Here is a 21,827-nt window from a genome sequence, read left to right as displayed (position 1 = left end):
TTAACTGGCCTTCAGCTCACGCACAGTGTGACTCACAGGACACACGGGCCACAGAGGTGTTCCTAAATTCAGATTATTCAGAGCACATTGATACACCACCCCAGCACAGCAGCTCTAGCCAGCCCCAGGGCAGGGGGAGAGGAGGGAAGTCACACGCTCCCAGCCCACAAGTTATCTCTGAGGTTTTCTCACACTGAAGAGATGAGCAGAGCTGACAACCTCCTGCTTTCAAAGGCACGCTAAGAAAGCCCAGTGGTTGTAGGTCAAGCCCCAGCATCACACAAAGATGTCACGTAACCAGAGTGACAGCAGAGGCCTATAAAGATGGGCACCAGCAATGTGCTTTTTTTTTTTTTAAGGAGCCACCACTGCAGCATGGCAGTGACTGATGAATAATCATTAAGTCACTGTTTTCTCCCCTCCTGCTGCCTGTGCAATAAAAAGCAGCAGTTTTACTGAAGGAAGCATCACCTCACATACTCAGTTTACTGAATGAGAGGTCATTTGCCACAAAGCAACAGAGACTCATCAAAAGGGATTTTTTTTCCCCCCTTATGTTGTTTCACTATGCTGTCCAATGCTTCACTAAGATAAGCATTTGCTTTCTTACACAACAAAACACAGCCTAGAGCAAAGTATGCTCTGTCTTCTCTAGAAATACTACTCTGCTGGAATTGCTCATTTCTAGTATCTTTTTCATAGGAGCAGTTGGATGTGTCCTGGCTTGTGCAGCCTGCTAGTAAAATCTGATGAACTGCTACACTGTTAGGAAATACAGGCTTCCGTATAACCAGTAAAGATCTTAATCTAAGTACTCGTTCACTCCTTCCAAAAACTGGTAGGAAAAACAAGCATACACTCCACCAAAAGTTACTGTACTGTGAAGCCATGAAAAACCAGCATGGCAAAAGTTAACTGAGATACCAGATAACAGAAATCCCAATGAGCAGCCCATGTGAGAACGTTTCTAAATCAGACAGGTCCCTCCAGGTGCAAACCTTCACAGGCCTTTAGGCTGTGCAACTTTATTTTGTTTAAAACTGAATGAATAAACCCCATGGCTTCACCTCAAAAGAAGCTGCTCAGACATTCTGAAAGACAAAAGTATCAGAGCTGTTTCCACATGCAGAAAAAAAAAAAAAAAAAATTGAAATCAAAATTGGACGTATGGAAGAGATCTCTGACAGGTTCAGATCGAAAGTCCAGAAACAACTGCTGCTGCTGCAGGGTCCTACAACCTGCACAGAGCCTCTCCCAGGACAGCTGTTCCCTCCACAGAAAGTGACTGGCTGCTTATAAGCATTCTCACTCCCTCTTTCAGTATCCTGAAGAAAAGCCAGGCTAACAGCAAGCATTTTCACACAGTTTTTCCAGGAATTCCCCAAATATTTTACAGTTTATTTGATACGTCATCTGCGGGTGGGTTTTGGGTTTTTAGCATGCTGCCATTATTCAGTCACATCCCAGATTAGAGAGGATTGTTGGCTTACAGCCCTGCTCCTGTGGTTTCCCTTTTATTAACATCTTTGCAGATAACCCCAAAAGCACTCCTACGAGCAGCTCCATCATTTAATAAAGCTCCAAATAGTCTTTTGTTTTTTTTTTTTTAAGCTCAGATATAATTTCTTGCAGTTCCTGAATAGGTACAGGTGCTAAGGGCAGCCAAGAAGGAGCTTTGCAGCTGCACAATCAGGCAGGAGGAGCAGCAAGCAGAGGGCAGCTCCCTCCCCTGTGTATCCAAGGTGGATAAACCCAATCTCTGAGTGCTCTGACCTGGAGAAGAGATACAGGTCCATGACTTGTTGCACTGCAGATAAGCAGCCAGCTTGCTGCCAAGCTGAGATCAGTGAAAGGAGAGCTGTGTGAATTCTAAAGGAAGCCAGAGGAAAGGTGGGGCTCACCACAGCGATCCCTGATAACCAGGTTCCGGCCTTCCTTCAGGTGGATGGTCAGCAGGTAGGCAAAGGGGCTGGGCAGGTCACTCAGGCAGTCGTTTGCCTCCTCCAGAGCCTAAAGAGAACAAAGGAATCACTCACACACCTCCGGAAGCAGATCATAAATGAGCCAGGTGTGCTCCCAGGGCTGCAGAGACAAAGTCTTGCTCTTTCCTTAGGGCAATCTTTTACAGGAAGGAGAAAAAAAAAAGGAAAGAGGGAAAAGAAAAAAATATTTCTTTCCCAGGCTTTACTTCACCATGCAAGTAGCTAAGTATCAGCATCAAGTATGTTCAACAAAGCAAGGGCTATGCCTGAAAGTGAGTGGTGATAAAACCACCACAAATGCACAGGTTTCCCAAATCCTATCAGCTCGTCAGCAGATTTTTTTCCAGCTGTTTCTTGTGCATTCATAGCATCTCTCAAGTTGGAAGAGATCCCTAAAGATCATCGAGCCCTTTGCACCCATGGGATAACCTCACAAGGAAGAACACATTTCACACGGATAACGAGATGAGAGGACAGCATTTCTTCATGCAGTTCCAAAGGAGAGAAGCCCAGTGCAGGCAGTGCTTGTTGTGAGGTTTAGCAGATGCAAACTCGAGAGGATTTTTGCTCATCAGAGGTGCTCTTACACACCTCAGCATCATCCTCCAGCTGGAACACACACTGAACAGCTCTGGACAGCACTTGAGAGGTTATCAGAGGGCAAAGGTAGAGAAGCTCATCCACAAGGCAAACATGAGAATAACATGTCAGAACTGCCAATGCCTTTTCACACTGCCCTAAAACTGATTTTGGTGTCTGTCAAAGCCTACAGCTGTGTTAGTTGCTGTATTTACTTTAATCCAGTTTGTTCCTACACTGCTATTTGAGTATTTATGTTGATGGTTTCATCAGTTACCAGTACAATATAGATATTATAGAGTACCTCAAAAAAATGGAGAACGTTTGGGTCTATTCAAAACATTAGCAACCACTTTTAACTACTAAAACCCCAAACAACAAAAACACAAAACCATCACTAAACAAACAAATCCTCCACAAACCGGGAAAAAAAAACCCACAAAAAACCAAAACACCACTGGGCAAATCTCTAGATGGCTTCTTCACCTGCTGAGATTTGAAATTTGAAAGAAGCAAAGAACCTAAGGCTAAAATAAATTGTGCTGCTGATCAAGTCTCAAAATGACAGGACTTACCATTTGATCATCAAAATTTTGAGAGGACAGGGAAGAGTCAAAATCCATTTCTCCACCTGGGTACTATAAAACAAAAGATACAATGAATTAGACAACAACACAGGAAAGAAAATGCTCCTAGTATCAGTCAAGAAATTATTCATACATACGTGTAATGAGTGAAATGCTCTTACTTATGCATATAGATAATTTAAATATGTATTTCTTTTTCCTGTTTTACAGTAACTAAACTTAGTCTCTTGAGTTTAATCCAGGAAAATAAGTGCCTGCTTTCAGCTAAGAATAAATTTCTTCTTCTCCTCCCCAGCACTGCGTGCTGAAGGCTCTTATCACAAACTCTCCTGGTGTCTGAAGGTTGTTGTGTCTGGCAGCTGGCTGCTCACACTTGACCACAACTTCTCCCTTCACCATCCAAAAAGCAAGATTCACTTAAAGGTTTTTTAAATAGTGTTTTTACTTGGATTGGTGTTTAGGGGTTTGGGGTCTTTTTTGTTTGTGTGGGGTTTTTTGTCTGGTTTGAGGTTAAAAAAAAAAAAAAAGTGCTCAGGGGAAAAGTTAAAAAGAAATGGTCAAAGGGAAAGGTGTCCTGGTTTTGGATAGAGTTAATTTTCTTCCTAGTAGCTGGTACAGTGTTCTGTTTTGGATTTAGGGTGAGAACAATGTTGATAACACACTGATTTTTTTAGTTGTTGCTGGACAGGGACTGTCCCACAGCTCAGAATCAGCTGGGTATCAGTCAGCAGATGATAAACAATTGCACTGTGCATCACTTGTTTTGAATATTTTAACTGTTGTATCATTTTTATTTAAATATTCATTCTTTTAAAATACTATATAAAATACATAATTAATATAATTATTTTTAGCATATTGTGTTTTAATATATTTATATTAGAATATATAAAATATTATTTAAATTATTACCTCTTCCTTTTCTCAATGCACAAATTTTACCTTTTACCCCTGTTTCTCTCCTGCATACGACAGCTCCCACTGAGCAGGGAGTCAGAGAGAAGCTGTGTCATATTTAGCTGCCTGTTGGGTTAAACCATGACAAAAGAGAAAAAAAAATACAAGGAACATATACTTCCCCCACCTTTCTGCAGTAACTGGAACATCCAAAGGATTTTTATCCAGTGCCATAGGAGAGGAAGTCAAACATTTCTTCCTAAATACTGACTCATCCAAAAACTTGAGGCTACAATGCCCAGCATCGAGTTTGTCTGAAGGGATTCATCAGCCAAGACACCTCTGATGATCTTTTGGCTGCTGCAACAGCCCACGATCATCATTTAAGAAGAAGAGGACCTACATGCCTGGGCAGCTCTTCTGGTCTAAGGCAGGGCAATCACAGCCCATTCAAACACCAAGACTTATGCTGAGGATAAATCTCGGTCTGCAGAAATGCACACAAGGTGGAATTCGATCCCCATGTGAAAGCGTTTTCGTGCGCAGTGTGGTAACATCCACACCTCTCAGATGAGAGCAGCATTGTGTGGAGCACTACAGAAACATTAAAAGTGAACCAGCTCCTGCACCACAGTACATAAATCTTAGCTGTATTGACATGCTGAAATAAACATAAATATCCTTTGTGTAATTCTTTCCTCATCCTCTGTCAAATACACACATTACATATCAGGAAGTACAGTAATCCAGCATTGCAAGTAAAATTTCCCCTGCATGACAGACAAAATTTAACTTTAAGGTTCCCACAGTAATCATAACTTGGCCACCTTGCAAAAGCACATTAAAAGTGGAAAAATTATCATCATAAAGAGCAGCAGAAGAATTTTCTCACACAACGGAGCTGAGTTACAGCTGCTAGGGGAACCCTAACTTTGAATTTTCTGACTAGTATGCATAAAATCTCACTCGTGTGCATTAAACTTAGTGTTTCTTGGAGTCTCTGGCTTCACAGGAATCTCCTTCAGGCATCATCATTGGCACTGGTAATGGTTTCTTTACAGCTTGTTTTACATGGCACAAACATGGGATCAAAGAACTGCATTGAAATTATAATAATTTTAAAAGTACTGTCTTGGCTAGCTTGATATCATTTACAATAAAAAAATCACCCTCAAAATTATGATTTTGTCTTTATTCTGCTTTTTGTTTACTTACATTACATCCACAGATACCGAACAATTATAATTTTAACTAGTAAAGTTTGGGGTTTTTTTCATTTTAGCTCCACATAATGTAAATTACTATTATTCTAGGTACCTAACTGCAATGAGCTCACTGAATACAGATAAAAGTCCTGGTGAAAATATGGTCCTGAAATCTCAATTTTTATCGCACTATGGTGACACTGCTCAACTTTAAACAAAAGTGGGCAAATCCAGGTGGGTCACAGTCCCAAATGCATCTGCATGAAAACAAATCAAGCAAGACTAGATGTATGAATAGACATAAATTGAAAGTTCTTCTTGACAAGCTTTACCACCTCTGCCTCCTCTTGTTTTCTGCAGAAGAATGATTCAAAATACAAGGGCACTCACTGACTGAATCAGCAAGAGGACAAGGCTTTGGGTTGCCAGGGACTCACTGCAAAGTGTTGGCAAGCGGATAAAGAGGCGTCAGAGCACCTCAGCAACGACACGTGGCCATGGACAAATGGCAAAAACGAATGGCATTACAGGAGCTCTTTAGAACCTGAGTCCAGCAGGGAGGGATTCAATGCAACTTCTTCACTTGCTTCTTCAGACTTGCCTAGCGGGGTGCAATGGAGAACAGAAATCGACAAATGGAAAAATGATACCTGTGGGCAGAGCCTTCAGTGAAGATGGGCTGTGCTGAGCGCCCACAGCTCTGCACCGAGAGCTCAGACAAACGTGAAAACCACAGGCTCTCACCCGCCAGGCTCGGAGAGGATCTCACGGCACTGGGTGGCCAAAGACACCCAGGAAATGAGTAGGTGGCATGTGACAAGCAATTCAGGGGGAAAAGAGGCTCAACCTACATTTTTGCTTTTTTTAGCTTGTTTTGATCCAGGGATCTGTCTTCCTTCTGATTTACCTCCCGGGCAGGGAGTGATGCTCACAGAAGAACAATGAGAACTCTCGTCGTGCTCCTCACAGCAACCCCGCCCAGCATTCAGAGGCCAACAACCTCTGTAACAAACTGTTCCCATCCGAGGCACACACAGCACAAATCCTGTAGCTGTTCAATTAAGTACAAGCACAGCCGAATATTGAAGCTGTCATAGAATCATAGAATACTGAGGCTTGGGTTGGGAAGGGACCTTAAAGATCGTCCCTGCCACGGACACCTTCCAGTATTGAATCTGGTTTTCACCAGATTCAATATAATTACATTTGCTCACTATTCCTTATTCATTTCTACTTTCCTTTGCTTCACTCTCTCCTATTATTTTTGAGGAAAAAAAATCTTTATAAGTTGCACTGGAGGCAGATTACAGTAAGGAAACATATTCAAACAGCAAGATGATTTGCCATACAAGTAAATACTAAATGATTTACACACACTAGCAAATACAGAAATACACATTTAGGGAAAGATATAAGCGCTGCAGAAAATAAGCCAGACTCAGATTGTGCATCTGGATGAAACTTGGCTTGAGGTTAATCTATTTCATCACTTCATTCTCCTAGAACACTCTGTTTGCCCAAAATCAAAGCAGGATTTAGTACTAACTTTGTTGTGCTGTGGTAGATTTTTAGATTAGGGTTTCTGGCATACAACAGCAGGAAAAACAACCTGGAAAAACTTCCAAAATAATGATAGTCCATATATTTACCATATACCGAGTGAGGTGCTACAGCTTTTGAGTAACATTTGAGCAGAGAAACAAAGCACTACACTATTTCAGTCGCTTTTCTTAAGTACCCCTCAAAATAATGACCACTCCAGCAGGATGAAACCAATTTGTGAACAATATAGCAACACTAAACCAAGAGAAGGTCAGTAACTACCAGTGTGACACTTTGCATCACAACAGACTGGGAGCCAACACCCATTTGGTAGGAATACACAGGCCTTTGAGATGCAAAACAAGCAGTCTGTATCAGAAAGGAGCGTTTTCCCCACATCAGCGCTAACCATCCTTTTGAACGTGCAGTTAAAAAACAATTAACCTGTGAAATCCCCATTCCCAAGGGAGGACTTGAAACAAAAACGCCTGGTTCCTGTTTTTGCATCCTGAAGGACTACATAAGCAGCTCCCACAACTGCAACAAACAGGTAATGAGAAAAAGGCCTCCAAAAGTTCAAAATGTAACCCTCCCAGTGAGAACTCAACAGGAGGAGACACACTTCCACAAAATATAAATAAAACAAATTTTGCCTGATGTGTTTCATGCAGCCACATTCTTCACCTGCTGTCTATACAATGAAGCCATCATGCAACTCCTCAGGATTCCCAATTTGCTCGGGCCAGGCAGGAATTAGTTTCATGTCAGTATTGGTCTCTGATCCTCCTGTGCACGGGACATTATGTCCAGAAACAAATACTGACCACAGAGGCGGGGGGGAAGGAAAGGGGGACAAGACAGGGAGTGCAGAGAAAACATTTTGGTTTTTCTCCTCCTTAAATCATCACCACAAAAACCCAAAGGACAGTCCTGAGAACGATGCTATGTGTTCTGTTCTCCATCATGTGCTTGTTTTGGTTAATTCCAGGTAGAGGTAGAGTTCACCTTGTTCACATCTTTCACCTATTGCTTTCATCAGAGTCTTGAGTGGATGGCAAATTGATTTTGCTACGAAGCAACCTGGTATTATTAACTTTATGAACTAAAAAGAAAATGTATCAGCACCTCATTTCAGAGCTCTCGAGGACTGCAACAACTTTTGATTTAAGCAAGTAATTCTGACAAATCTGAAAAATCTGAAGTATCATTACAAATAATAGAAGAATAATAGAAGAATAAAAAATTGGAGCAGAGTTATTTGCAGCCCCAGACTGACAGGAAAGATAGCTGAATTAGTCTTGAATAATGTGTGTATCATGTAAAGTTTAGGCTTATTTTTATTCCCCACTCATTCTTGAACAGAGAGCCCTCTCCTCACAGAATGGTTCGGGTGGGAAAGGATCTTAAAGCTCATCTCATTCCAACCCCCTGCCATGGGCAGGAATACCTCCCCCTACACCAGGTTGCTCAGAGCCCTGTCCAATCTGGCCTGGGTTGGATTCTCCATCCCTTTACAACCCAGAAAATTAAGGAGAAGTATAAAGAGCCCACAGGAGGTGGTCACTGAGCCGATGCTTGAGCACCCACCTCTGTCCCCTCGTCTCTCAGCGCGGCACTCAGGCGGGAGCTCTGCAGCAGGTCAAAGAGGTCCTCGCTGGATTTCCTCTTCCCCTGGGACGCGGGGCTGCCAACAGGCTCACCTCCTCGGGAGGACATCAGGTGAATGCCCACAGCTTGTGCGTCCGGGGGGGTGACTGTCACCTCCGTCTGTGTCCCCTGCTGTGCCGCCCACAGCCAGTCCTCTCCCACTGCCTTCACCGAAGTGTTTCTGCTTTTCAGGGACACCACAGACCTGGAAAAGCTCTTGGAGGAGCAGCTCGACAACACCTGAGTACTCAAGTAAGTCGATTCTTCTTCTTCTTCTTCTTCCATGAGAGTCTCCACCTCCAGCATGTCAGGCACCGACACACTGAGACAGCGGTCCAAGGAGTGGCCCTTCCTCTCCAGCATTTTGCCAGACCTCTTCTTCGTCTTCCTCACACTCAGGTTTCGCAGGAATGGCCGGGTCTTCTGCTTCAGGGATCCCCATACGGATTGTTTATCCAAGTCCATTGCTGCAAGGGGAATCTCAGCAATGCCTCCTGCACAGAACAGCTTCAGCGATTCCCAGGGTGACTAAAAGGAACGTAGGAAGAAGGCAAGTCAATCACAAAAGTGAACAGCCGCTCAAGACTATGATTCATGTTGTCTCATCTTAAAACTTTCAGTCATTTCTCTGAACAGTTAAAACGGAGCATGTCACATTACTAAGTGCTTCCAAATACAATCTGGTGGGTAGGTTTGATTATTTAGGAGGAAAACAGCCAGAGCAAGTATTTATTCCTACACAAAAATGCAATGTCTGCCCACTACTTCATGATTGCTAAGAGGGGACATTATACTTCTTCTTCTGTCAAGTCCTCATTTGTGAAAACTTGATATTTATCCAATTTGAAACTGTTTCTGTACAAACCTTACTGATGGGAGTTAAATCGTGATAATGCAAACACCACGACACACGCTGGCAAAGCTGGCACTGACATTTCTGCTGCCACTTTCCCAGGCCATGTAGGGTTTTGTTGGCTTTTTCCAAGGCTACATGGATTCTAACAGGATGTGTTGTTGGCACATACAGAAAACAGCTCCACAAACTAAGCAGCTGAGGCTGAACAGGGCATATTGAACATGAGGACCCCAAAACACTCCCTTACATTAACCCACTGTCAGTGAAAACTGCAGAATTCTTTATCCTTGTAAAGTAGGCAACTGAGAGAAAAATAATACAAAAGTGGATGGGTGGATCACTTTTGAAAACCTACTGGTGGACTCACCTTCGAGTTGATTCATAGTGAGTATTTACATAGCTGGGAGGGTCAGGAATAAAAGAACCAAAACAAAATCACTCACTGTATGTGCATGGTAAGGGAACAGGGGACACCTCTGTGCACAGGAATATCCTCACAGACAGACTCTTCCGTGGTTAACAGCTGAGCAACCATCCTTATTCTGTGAAAAGAGGTGGTCAAATCATCATCAAAACTCAGTAAGGAAAAAGCTGGTGAAACCTGCAGATTTACCCCTTTACAGTGACACACACAGAGGTTACAGCACATACCCATGTCCTCAGAAATATACACCCATTAACTACATGATAGCTGCTTCCAAAACTCACAGCATATTTACCTTCTAACTATTACACAGTTGACAAAAAAATTACTTCCTGCTGTTTTCCTGATTACTAGGAAAAACGCCAAGACAGGCAACAGAAATACAACTGTTGGATTAATCCACACAGAGAAATTACTGCTTGCTTTCAAAGAAATCTACTCTTGCATTCATTAATTTGAATGAGGCTGTATAATCAGTTACTTAATAACTTATTTAAATCACTTTATGACTAACCTTGCCACACTTGCAGAGTGTTCAGGAATCTACAAAAAAAATTCTCTAACTGCATTACTGTGTAACTAAAGCTGCAAAATTCTCCCCTCCCCCCTTTATACTGGCAAATAAATAATATCAGCATTGTTATATTCCATACAAAAAATTAATAAGCTTAATGGCATTGCATGCATTCACAAGGCAATAACAGGTGTCGTCCAAATAGGAAGGTGTGTTAGTGTAGATGCATCATTTTAATACAGCCACAATATCAAAGTACTCATGGATAAACTGAAATTGTGTTTTTCCCTCACAGCACCACTAAGAAGCAAAAACAATTTTCTGAACCTCACAGAGGAAGATTTCCCATAGAAAGACCCACCATGCCTTTGTGTTTCTCACTGAACTCAGGCTGGAGCACAAGATTTACAGAGGGAGGGGAAAAGACATAAATGCCAGCCCAATTTGACTGGGGATGGAGGGATGCCCATGCTGGAGCAGCACCTGATGCCCTGCACAAGCTCACAAGACATGGCTGGATTTGCTCATACCAGCTGAGAGCTTTCACTTAGGCTCTTTCTTCCCTCTTTCCATAAAATCTTGACAAGGCAGCCACAGGCCTCCCTGGTAGCATTACATCACATGCCAGCAACAGAAGTTATTAGGCTAAACACATTTGCACAAAACATTATGAAACACACTGTTGGGAGTCATTTAAACAACTCATCTTCTGCTAGTGCTCTCTGCATTGCTCGCCTACTTGTACTGAAACCTGCTGGAGCCAAGATATTGCAAATAAAGGCAGAGCCCAGCTCAGCATCCACTTCCCAAGGTACTTAATGCTTCCTATTCCCTTCCTGTTATTCTCCACCCCTCTCATTTTGAGGACCCACTGCCGTTGTTTTTATTTTGTTTGCTTTGAGGTTTTTGTTACCAAGGAGCAGACTTGTTCCTGTAGCTTTTTCCAGTTGCTTCCCTCAAGTCAAATGTTCTTTTTCCCAGTTGCATACATCGCCTCAGTTGCTGATGAGAAATGCCCATTCAGCAAGGATGGTGAAGGGACCACGCTGCGTCTCTGAGACCCACTTGCACCTAAACCAGAGGAAGCTAAGTCCTCCCTAAGCCCAACAGAAACACAGTGGAATCAAAAAAATTAATAAATAAAAAAGGAAAAAAACGTGGGGGAAAAGTTTCTGTCAAGACCACAGGGATGGCTCCACTGAGCTGCCACCTCACAGCTCCTCCACTGGGGCAGCACATCAGTGATATTTGCTGCACAGGGAGCAGCAGGTTGCCTGAACTGAGGCCACAGAAGAAATAAGCCCATCCCTGGTCACTGGACTGCCTGGAGGTTTAGCCATACTCTGCCTCTGAGCCTTTACACCCACATTCCTGCTGCAGCTACAACTTCTCTTATGTAAGTACTGTATTTACAAATAAATTAACCACCAAAATGATGGCTGTGATACACAATTAACAACAAATACACAATGTGTTCTCATCTGAGAAAAGGGTAAATACAGTCTGAAGGGCAAATGCACTCTGCCACCAGCCACCTGCTGGCGGCCTTTTTTTCACTCCCTCAGCTCAAGTAGAAGACACAGATCACCACCATGACCAGAAATGTGTTCCCTGGGGAGGTCATTGGAAGGTTGGGAATGGGGACCACCCTCCTCCCCAGCGTGGTGCTGGAGCCAGGGGTGCCAGGATTACTGGGGTACCCCCTGCCAGGCTAGCACATATTCACACATACAGCTCTTCTTTCTTCCTACATCAATTTTCTCTGCTTTTCTCTTCCATACTGAACAACATCAATAGAAATATTTTATTTTGAAGAGAGAGAAATTCCCCCTTGCACGTAGAAAGTGTGTTCTTGGTACCAACATGATGTTCATGTAGTCCTTATCCTCCACAGGCCAGAAGTTTTCCCTCTTCCTTCCTCAGCCTCAGAAGTTCATGGCCAACTGTATCGCCAAATATTCCCTAAGCAACCACGGGGGAAAAACATACTTTGCCAAATTCTTGGTCTAAGCTTGGCCTCCTTATTCTTCCCCTTTCAGTGGCACATTGTAGCAAAAATCTGCAAACAGAAACCATTCAGAGACACACTTCCTGTTATCAATTTAACTCTGTTGTTTTTGATTTAATTGAATGGCTCCTTGTTCTTAGGTAACAAGAAAAAAATAATGTTTTCAGTCTATCTCCTTGAGCCTTCTCTTTAATACACTGCCAAATCTCAAATGCTCAGAAGAATCCATGTACTTTACTCTCTTCCTTCAGAGAGACTGCTTTTGATTGCACCTGTCATTTTTATTATATCCTTTTATTTTGCCATCTCCTCCTCTTTTGGGGGCAATAGGGACAAGAAAGAAAGGATTAATGACAGAAAAGTTGGTCACAGCCCACTGTGATTGAACAAATATTTCTAGCATTTTATCCTCCCTTAAGTATCTTCTAATTATGGTCCTTGAACTTTTTTAATATTTTTTTTTAATGTGCTTTGGTTTCTTTCAGTAAAACACTATGTACTCCCTTAAATTCATATAATATTTAGAGCTAAATGATTGTTTTAGATGTTTGAACAGGTGCCTCTAAGAGATATTTCAAATGCCATTGAAAGCTTAGAGAAATCATCCTGCAATTCCACTTCACTTACTATCTTGACAGGAAGCCAGCAAAGCCACAAGTGAGAAACACTGCAAGACACTCTGCAAACATTATAGAAGTGTCCAATATAACCAAACAAATAAACTGAACAAACCCAAATTGATTTACACACTGGAAATTATGGAATAAATTGTCTTTCTTCACTATGGAACCATTCCCTGCACACCCAGAAGTGCACAGTGCTCACTGAAGCACCCTGAGACACTCCCTGTTAATACTTTTAAAGTATCATCCTCAAAGTCAGCCAAGATGACAAAAACACAGCTGAGCACCATGCCACCACTATTACAGTGCCCATAAATCTATTAATCCTTGTACTCATTTGTTTATCCAATGAAGGTGAAAACTTTGGGTCAGTGTGCGTGCCAGCCACCTCTAAGGTAGAATTCAGTGTGTTTTCAGCCGCAGCTAAATGCTAATAAACACCTAAATCCACCACAGCTGAAATTACTAACACATGCATTAGAGGCTGTTACGAAGATGCTCCTCACTTGAATGCATATTAACATGGTTCAAATTGGAAGGAACCAATGGAACTCCCTCAGTGTAAAACCTGTATAGATTCTTGCTGTTCTGGAATAGAATATTCATGCCAATCTCTGCCTGTCTAGCACATTCACTGACTTAAAACCTAATGCATGAGACATTGTACACATTACAAGAAAAGATAATTACTTTTCTGTTATGCAACACAGTATTTGGCTAAGAGAAGTTCTAGTATGAGTACAACCCCTTTAGGTTTATAATTTTTGATATTGCTGCATTGAGAGATAAGGCTGACAAGAAGGTGATAAGGGAGCGGGGGAATAAGGGACTGAGGACTTTCTTTCATATTTTTCTTTTATCTTTTTGCTAGAAATTGAGTGTTCTGGTTCTAGGAGCCATAAATGAAACCAGTTCTCCCCGGGAGAGAAAGCAAAATATCAGAGAAATAGCTCTCTGCTGGTGGGACAACCACTGTATGTGGGTGGTTATAACAGAACATACCAAGTAGCCCAGGTTTTTAATATCATTATAGCTCAAACACAGCCAAATACAAACCATTACTGGGAATGGAATGACTTTTTCTAAAGAAACCAACACTTCCTTCTTTGCAATGGCTTGTTTCAGTACCTTATCTGGAAATGCTTTATGCTAAGCACCAACAGCCACAGAGATAAGCAAATATCATCCAAATAAAGTAACCCTTTGTTCAGCATTACCAGTTTGCCCTGGAGATTTACAAACCCAGCACCAGTTATTAAAAGAAGAGGGAATACCTTACCAGGGGCAGGATGTTCCTTGGACCATCAACACCTTCAAGCAAGCATTGTGCTTCCTTTGCAGAAAAAAACAAGTCCAAAGTGAGAGGCTGAGGTGGGTGGGCCTGAGACCATTCCTCCCTGGGTATGATCCCAGAAGGCAGCAAGAGACACTGAATTCCATACAGCTCAATATGCAGAAACTAAGACAGCCTTTTCTCCCTGCAGCATATGGCAAATACCTGGACTTAAATTTGATAAGGCACCAGAAAAAAAAGTCTAATCTCAATCTGATTCTGTACAGGCTAATTACCCTGGGGAAATCAGTGTTAGAATTATTTTTAGCACTAACAAGCATCACAGGGAGTGCACTGATGCAGAGCAGGTAAAGTCTTCACTGCACAGGTGATTTGCTGCTAAAGCAGGGTCATGGCTTGGCCAGCTTCCAAATCTTCCCACTGAGTTTAAGCTTCCCTGTGGGGCTTCAAATGATGTCAGCCTGTGGATACAGATCCTGCTCTTCTGTTGTAACAGATTCATTTGCAAAGTGTAGTGGATGCTAAACTCAAATGTATAAAATAAAATAGAAACTTGACCTGTTGCTGTCAGCCAAATTAGTACAAGTGCTTCATAAGACACAATTTTATATGCTACAATGGAAACAAGATAACCAAAAGAAACCAGCTTTAGTTCCTTGATGTGGGGTGAACGAAATCTATGGCCCCTGCAGAAGAGCACAAGTAACATCCAGGGTGAACACCAAGCTTAAAGAAAAGCCTGCTTGTTACATGCAGATAATAAAGGCATCTAAAGTAAGACTTTCTGGTTTAAGTTTGGAGTTTGTTGTTTTGGGTTGGGTTGTGTTTTTTTCTCAGATCCCTGGGTCCTCTGGGCTTCTAGATCCTGTGCTTGGCTTTTTGATTTTTAACTGGCTCAAAGGGGATGAGTTCCATCTTTCACAAACACATGAAACAAGCACACATCTTCCTCCACTTAGCACACAAGAGAGGAACAGGGACACTTTAACTCCTTAGAGGCTCTTCTGCACAATCTGGAGGGCTTTTTTCTCAACATTTATAAGCAGACAGTAACTATGAGAAGTAAGAGCGACCAGCTGCTACAAGTATCTCAAAATAGCATCTGATAGTGAAAGTTACTGAGAAAATACCCTGCACCTGCCTCCAGCTTATGAAAGTACTGGTTTCATTTTGCTTCTGTCTTTTCTAAAACAGAAGAAAAATGATGAGTATGTATAGAGGAAATGAGGGAGGAAGTGTTTGAGTGTATTTTTACAAACATATTTCACAAGTTCCTGCCACTCCTTCAGCTTTCTTCAAAATATAGTGGCTTGCAATTGTACCTGTGCAAGCCAGAAGGCCCTTTCAACCTTTTCAGTCTAGTTCATGGGATTGTACCAGAATGGGACAATCAAATATGATCTTTAGAGTGCAAACAACACCTGCTGAGCATCAGAACTCTCCAGGGACGCCTATGCACAAAGATCTGCTTCCTGCAGTGACAATTGCACCGCAAACCAGACTCCCAGAAAGATCCTGGAGGGACAGATCCTGCTCTTGGAAGGCACTGTGCTGTGTGCTGCACCAGCAATTGGGATATCACCATTGACTGTATCTGGTTTATAATTTGCCTCATTGTTCCCAATCACATCAGAAGATCCCTGGGAATGGTACCCTGGAGCAGGGTACCTCGAGGAGCAGGGGGAGAGGGAAAGCTGATGAGCAGCAAGAGGAAGGAGAGGTATAGGTACAAGAAGAGTAAGAATGAGGTAAAAAGAGCTCTAAAATCACTGAGGTTTATCAGGGTTCACATGAGGGACAACACAAAACCAGGACAGAGACAGGTACACACACTGAAGGAGCTGGTCCTCATCAGAGGAACTCTGTTGGGAATTCAGCCCTGCAGCCTCCTTCCTCTCACTCTCTCCTTCAAGCCCCTGCTCACCTCCTGCACAACAAAAGGTTTATTTTTATAACAAGAGGTGTACAGAAATAGATCCTCCCTTTCCACAGCTCTCAGAGAAAACAAACCTAGGAAGGAAATCAGAGACTCATTTCCACTGGAGGCCAAATCAATCCATGCCTTTTACTAGCAGTTAAATCATATATTTCAATAAAAGAAGCTTGTGACTATATGCAAATTACTTGTCCATGTGCCAGCATTGCTCCCTAAATAACTACTATTACTGTCATACTTCTTATCAAAATTCAGTGACTATAGAAGAAAGATCTATTAAAAGCTCTGTGTGATTCTTTATTTAACAATTTACCAAAATATCCCAAACAGAACACTTTTGATTCATAAAAATGGCCTGATGACAACTTGAGCAGGACAAAAACCTGCTGGTTTGCCTTTTTTTTCCTCCTTACTACAGCATGTTCCTCTTCCCAACAGCAATATGGCAGAAGCCAGGCTCAGAGCTCACCATAAGAGCTGGGCACATGGGAGAGTTGAGATTAATTTGAATCTGTATTGACCTTCATGATTAAATGTCCTCTCACATTTAACATCTCCACATAGCTTGGGTGGATCTGTAGGTAAAGTGAACCAGTGTTTCTGCAGTCTTTTAATTCCCAAAGGCAGGAGGCTGAAGAAAAGAAGAGAGAAAAAAGTTGGCGTGTTGCAGCCCAGCACTGAATGAGGGAATTGCACCAGTAATAGCCCTGCTTTTCTGCAAGAGCCACAAGTCTCCCTGTAGAAAATAACAGCACTTAAATATCTGGAGCTGTGCGACAGAGAAAGCCCTGAGGAATCTCTTGGCAAAGTCAAGTGTTTGAGGGTCTCATCCTGGACAATAATTCAGTACTTTAAATACGAAGAAGCCAAAGCATACAACTAAAGCCAGTCACATGGCTCCCCTGAAGTCATGACAGCAAAGTGTTCAGCACACAAACAGCAGCACCAACTCAAAGACTCCTTTAACTCCTTTAAACTTCCTTTTTCTTCCAACTGTAAAGACGGAACATACGCCAGCACACATCTCTAAATGCCAGTCATTTTTCACAGGAAGGAGCCAGCTTTGAGGTTTCTCTTTCCATTCACCATCTGAGTTTTCAGCCTCCTGGCACTAGAAATCTGCACCTTGTCTCCAGGTTCTGTTACAGCACTATTTTCCCAGTGAGAAGATCAGGTGAAGTTGGTAAATTTAACTCATGTGCATTGGCAATTACACTTTGGCACTTCCAAAGCCGTACCACTGGGGGTTTGGTTTGCTAAAGCTGAAATCCCTAAATACCGGCACCATCATCATCAAGAAAACCACAAACTATGATTCCAGTAGCTATTTTAAGCTTGAATAAAAGGGTCGAAAATTAAAATATAGGAATGTTATGCTGGGGTGAATAATAAGTGACGTGCTCAGGATTTTACCTGCAGAAATTCAGAGAACCTCAACTATAGCGAAGCCTGGTTTGTTAATTCTGGTTCCTGGAAATGATCCAATCAGAAAAGCTCCACAAAACAGGAATACTGGTGTTGCTGAGCTAGGATGACACCTGATGAAACAACTTAAAATTCACTTTCAATTTTTCTATGATTCTACACGACAAACCTGCTCAGTGAAAACCTGCAGGCACATTATGCAGTCCTTAAAAAACTATTTGCCCCTGACTCATCTGGGGCAAATTAGCCATAGGCAGGGTGAGGTAGATCGCTAAACTTTAAATACCTTCCCTTAAGCATATTTACAGCTCTTGCTCACGCTGCCCAACCACACTGGCTGCTCCTTTGTACACTGCTACCACAGTGGGTTTTTGGTTTTTTTTGTTTTAATCCTCCTTTCATGCATACATAGCTCCAGGCAGGATAGTTTAGAACAGATCAAGCTGACCACTTGTCATTATCGTGCCCCATTCACATATTCTCAAAGTAAATGCTAAGTGCATAAATTATGACTACTTAGCCCTTAATTAACCAACAAAACACTGAGTTTATTAATCATGGATGTTTAGTTCTGGTGAATACTGACTAAAAGGTATTTTAATTCAGCTGCCCTAATTATACAATTTCCTGGTTTGGCCCATGGATTAAAATCAAATAAAGCTCAAAACCAGAACTTTTCAACAGGTGTCAATAAACCCTTTAAAGATGTAGTAATGTTTTTTTAATGGATTTAAGAGTATTCACATGCCAGTTCCCCTGTCTAGCAGATATGGATAGGAGTCACCAATCTGGCAAGTGTCTTGGAATACAAATTGCTCAGAGTCAGCTAAACAGATCTGGAGGTTTTCTGGTTTAAACAATTTTTGCACCCAAGTAGGTGAATGCTGTGTCTTCTTCAGTTTTCATTTGCTTCCTATCAAAGGCCAGACAGATTTTTTGCTAAATGCTACTATGAAGCATTTGGTGAATGTGAGGAACCAGAAGCCTTCCTGAACTGAACACAAACGCTTGTAATGAGATTTGTATCTAATAGTTTTACAGAGCTGAACAATATTCAGCCATTTATATAATAAAATAAATTAAAATCACACCCCAACCACAAAGGCACCATTCCCACTATCTGAATTTGGGTAGGGAGCATTTATTCTAAAATAATTACAAGCAATTCCAAATAGAAGGACTTCTCCTAAATCCACTAGAATATATAACCAGAATTAGATGTTTGCATTGAAAAAGAAAAACAAGACAAAACAAAACTCTCCAGTTAATTGTTTCCAAGTCGAAGAAACTGGGAACAAAGCCTGCTATTGAATGAGCATTAATGATCTGCCATTCAGTTCTGCAGATGTTTCCCATGAGGGAAGACAGCAAAAAAACATTCCTCTTGAAACCCAGGGAAGCAGCGACAAGGGGATGAGTTATGTTCATTCATTTGGATATTTTTATTTGAAATTGTCAAAACCATTAGATTCAATAAGATTTTACTTCAAGGGGAACCTGCATCCAATAAAATTTCAAAGAACTGAGCTCTGTAATCCCTCCTCACTTAAACCCAAATGAGTCAGACTTTAAAAAAAAAAAAGAACTTTCATAACCATGACAAAGTGAGCTGAGAGAGAGACTGCCCCATCCTTGCTAACAGCTCCTGATCATCACCACCTCCACATCAATGGCAACACAGACAAATGACTGCTCAAATAAATTAGCATGGCCCCCTCATTTCCATTCACCCCCATTAAAAGATTATCAGACAATATAGATTATATACCCTGTCCTGGCTAGAAACTTACTTCTAGAGCAGGGTTTATCTATCTGGGAGGAGAGAATGAAAGTGCACACTCATAAATCTTGAAAAGACAACAGAGCTGCTTCTGTGTCTTAATTTATGGCGTTACGCAAAAGCAGAAATTTGTTTCTAAATTAGCTCTGATCTCTGATCTTAGGGCAGCAAAGCTATACAATTCCAAGAACTCCCAAAACAATGAAATTGCCCCAAACCTAAGGTTTCCAGTAAAGCAAAATTTACTCCACAGACTACATCTATAGTTCTTAGGAGTGGGCAACAGGAAGAATTGTCAAGGGTACAAGTACTTCCCAGAAAGGAAGGATATGAATAAGATCAGCCTTTATTTTTCCCCATCCCAAAAGGCCAACAAAACCAAACAAAGTTCTCAAAACCTACGTTAGTATTTAGCTTGCATTTTAGCAAGTTGTTTTTGTGGGAAAGTGAAAACAAGCCAGTCAAGGAGCATCTGTGTAAATACACATGAAACAGGCACCCACCACGGCAGGAGGAAAAGTCACCCCCTGGGTCACTGTGCTCCGGCTCTCACCATGCACTGACCAAAACACCAGGAGCAAGCAAGCAAATTAATTCGTTTGAACTAAAGACCACCAGAAATTGCTACCAAGAGGCTCTCCTTTAAGGCCAAGGGTGGTCACAGAGTCCATCCAACCTCCCCATAGGAGGGCCTCTCTGGTGGCAGGGGAGGTTGGACACCTACATGATCAAACTGGAAGTCCCAGCTTCAATTCCAAAGGCAGTCTTGAAAACTCCCAGCACCGGGGTCTGTTTTCCTCAGACAAGCAGCAGCTGAAGTCAATAGGAAAGCACAGACACACAATGTGTCCCCATCAGGGTTTGACAGGAGACTGTAAAAGAATCAGAAGCAAGGGTTAAAAAAAATGCCTAAAGGTCAGCAGGCTGCTTATGTGAAGAAAACAACAAAAAGAGTCTTCTTAGAAAAGCAGTGTGCATTTAAGAAAATAGAAATGAAAACTGAAATTATAACATGCTCCAGATTTTCCCACAACCATCCAATTATTTTACAATGGAGCTTTGCAGCAGTAGTGTAGCCTTGCAAAAGGTCAACTCCATCTGTGTTCTTTACAGATTATGTTAATGAATAGTCAGTTAATCAAAACTTAAGGAACTTACTTCAGGTTTTTTCCCCAAGTGTGAAAATTGAAGTTGCATCTAATGTTCACCTGCTTGAAACTATCCCAGACAAAACAGCAGTGATCCCAGGAAAACCCATCCAAATTTCCATCACACACAGAACGCAAGGGGATCACATCACTCCAAATATCCACTTAGCCCAATAAGCTGCCTCTAACTCTGACCAAAAACAGATGCTCAGGGAAAGACTGTAAGGTCAGGAAATCATGCCGTGATTCTGCCTGCAAAATAATCTCCTGGTTTCCAGGAATCTCTGATTTAGGAGCTGCTTTAGCTAGAAATTGTATCTGCATCTTTGTGATTAACAGCCCTGGTGTACTTTTTCTCTATTAATTCGCCAAACAACTTTTAAAGTTCATTTATATCTTCAACAACAGGAAGACATTGGAGTAATGAGTTCCACTGATAAATTATGCTTGTGTGAAGCAGAAGCATAATTTAGCTATGGAAGAATTTTTTTTTTTTTAATTGAAGAGGACCTTAGGAAAAAAAAATCTTTGAATCTTGCTCATTTATTCTCACCTCTTTAATATCTTGAGTTATGTGAAATTATAAATAATTGTTCTCTGTTTACTCCACATCACTCAGATTGTTCCCACTTCTGCATTCTCCTCTCTAATGATCTCTCTTAATTGAAAGAAAGGTTCATTCAAGGAACCTGGTTAATGTTACACCATCCAAACATCTGAACTGGCACACACCACAGGCTTTTTTTTCTCCTAAGATAATTGATTTGTCTGAATATATAATGTAGTGCAAAACAACCTAAGTTCAAAACCATCTAGGAGTGTTTCAAGAAAAGGTAATTAACATCTTATTTTCTACAGTCTTTACAAATATTTTACCAAGTGATTTCTAAGTTGAAAGAATAGTTTAAAGGGTTTGAAAATTACCTCTGGCTGTGTAGCTTTTTAAAGGACTGAAGTTTTTGATTAAGAAAAATTTGTAATTCCTAAATATTTAAAAAAAAATTATAGCAAGACCCTCCTTTATATCACTCCAGAGGAGCTTTTTGATGAGTTAGTGTAAATACAATTATACTCCTGCAAGTGTTTACCCTGGCACAGTGAGGCACGTGGCCACAGGGGTGCCAAAAGTCAAGTTTGCCTTAGGAGGTGACACACTCAGGGCAGGACAGACAGACTGCACATCCACAGTGCCTTGCAGCTCACAAGATACCCAACATCCAGGGAAGATTGAGAACATCTAACAGAAACAGTCTCCATCAATGAGGATTCCTTACTACTGATCCCTAAATTGGACCAAATACATCTGCCCACGCAGTAGTCAACCCAGTCTGTCGCTATGCTGGTAAACCTGTAGCTACACCCAAGCTAATTTCTCCAAGG

At 41.6% G+C, this 21,827-nt stretch overlaps 1 protein-coding gene across 3 annotated transcripts in view; it reads right to left on the bottom strand.

The window, feature by feature from the left end:
• The window catches only part of MCTP2 (multiple C2 and transmembrane domain containing 2), a 128,600-nt gene that overhangs the window by 93,807 nt on the left and 12,966 nt on the right, over window positions 1-21,827 (bottom strand). For 2 of the 3 annotated variants that reach the window (XM_042039336.1, XM_042039337.1), the window contains 4 exons: window positions 9,739-9,837; window positions 8,380-8,967; window positions 3,137-3,199; window positions 1,902-2,010 (listed from right to left, as the gene is read on the bottom strand). In XM_042039336.1, coding sequence (XP_041895270.1) covers window positions 1,902-2,010; window positions 3,137-3,199; window positions 8,380-8,904 — 697 coding nt within the window. In that variant the 5' untranslated portion in view covers window positions 8,905-8,967; window positions 9,739-9,837. Of the gene's footprint in view, window positions 1-1,901; window positions 2,011-3,136; window positions 3,200-8,379; window positions 8,968-9,738; window positions 9,838-20,023; window positions 20,113-21,827 lie in introns of those variants that run through there. The other variant, XM_042039339.1, reaches the window with a different exon arrangement.

The sequence above is a fragment of the Corvus kubaryi genome, unplaced genomic scaffold (assembly GCF_017639235.1).
Source record: "Corvus kubaryi isolate FWS band 111438036 unplaced genomic scaffold, C.kubaryi_AGA036_p1.0 37394, whole genome shotgun sequence".
Classification (NCBI taxonomy): domain Eukaryota; kingdom Metazoa; phylum Chordata; class Aves; order Passeriformes; family Corvidae; genus Corvus; species Corvus kubaryi.
The sequence above is the reverse complement of the archived record's forward strand: the minus strand, read 5'-3'. Positions and strand labels throughout refer to the sequence as shown.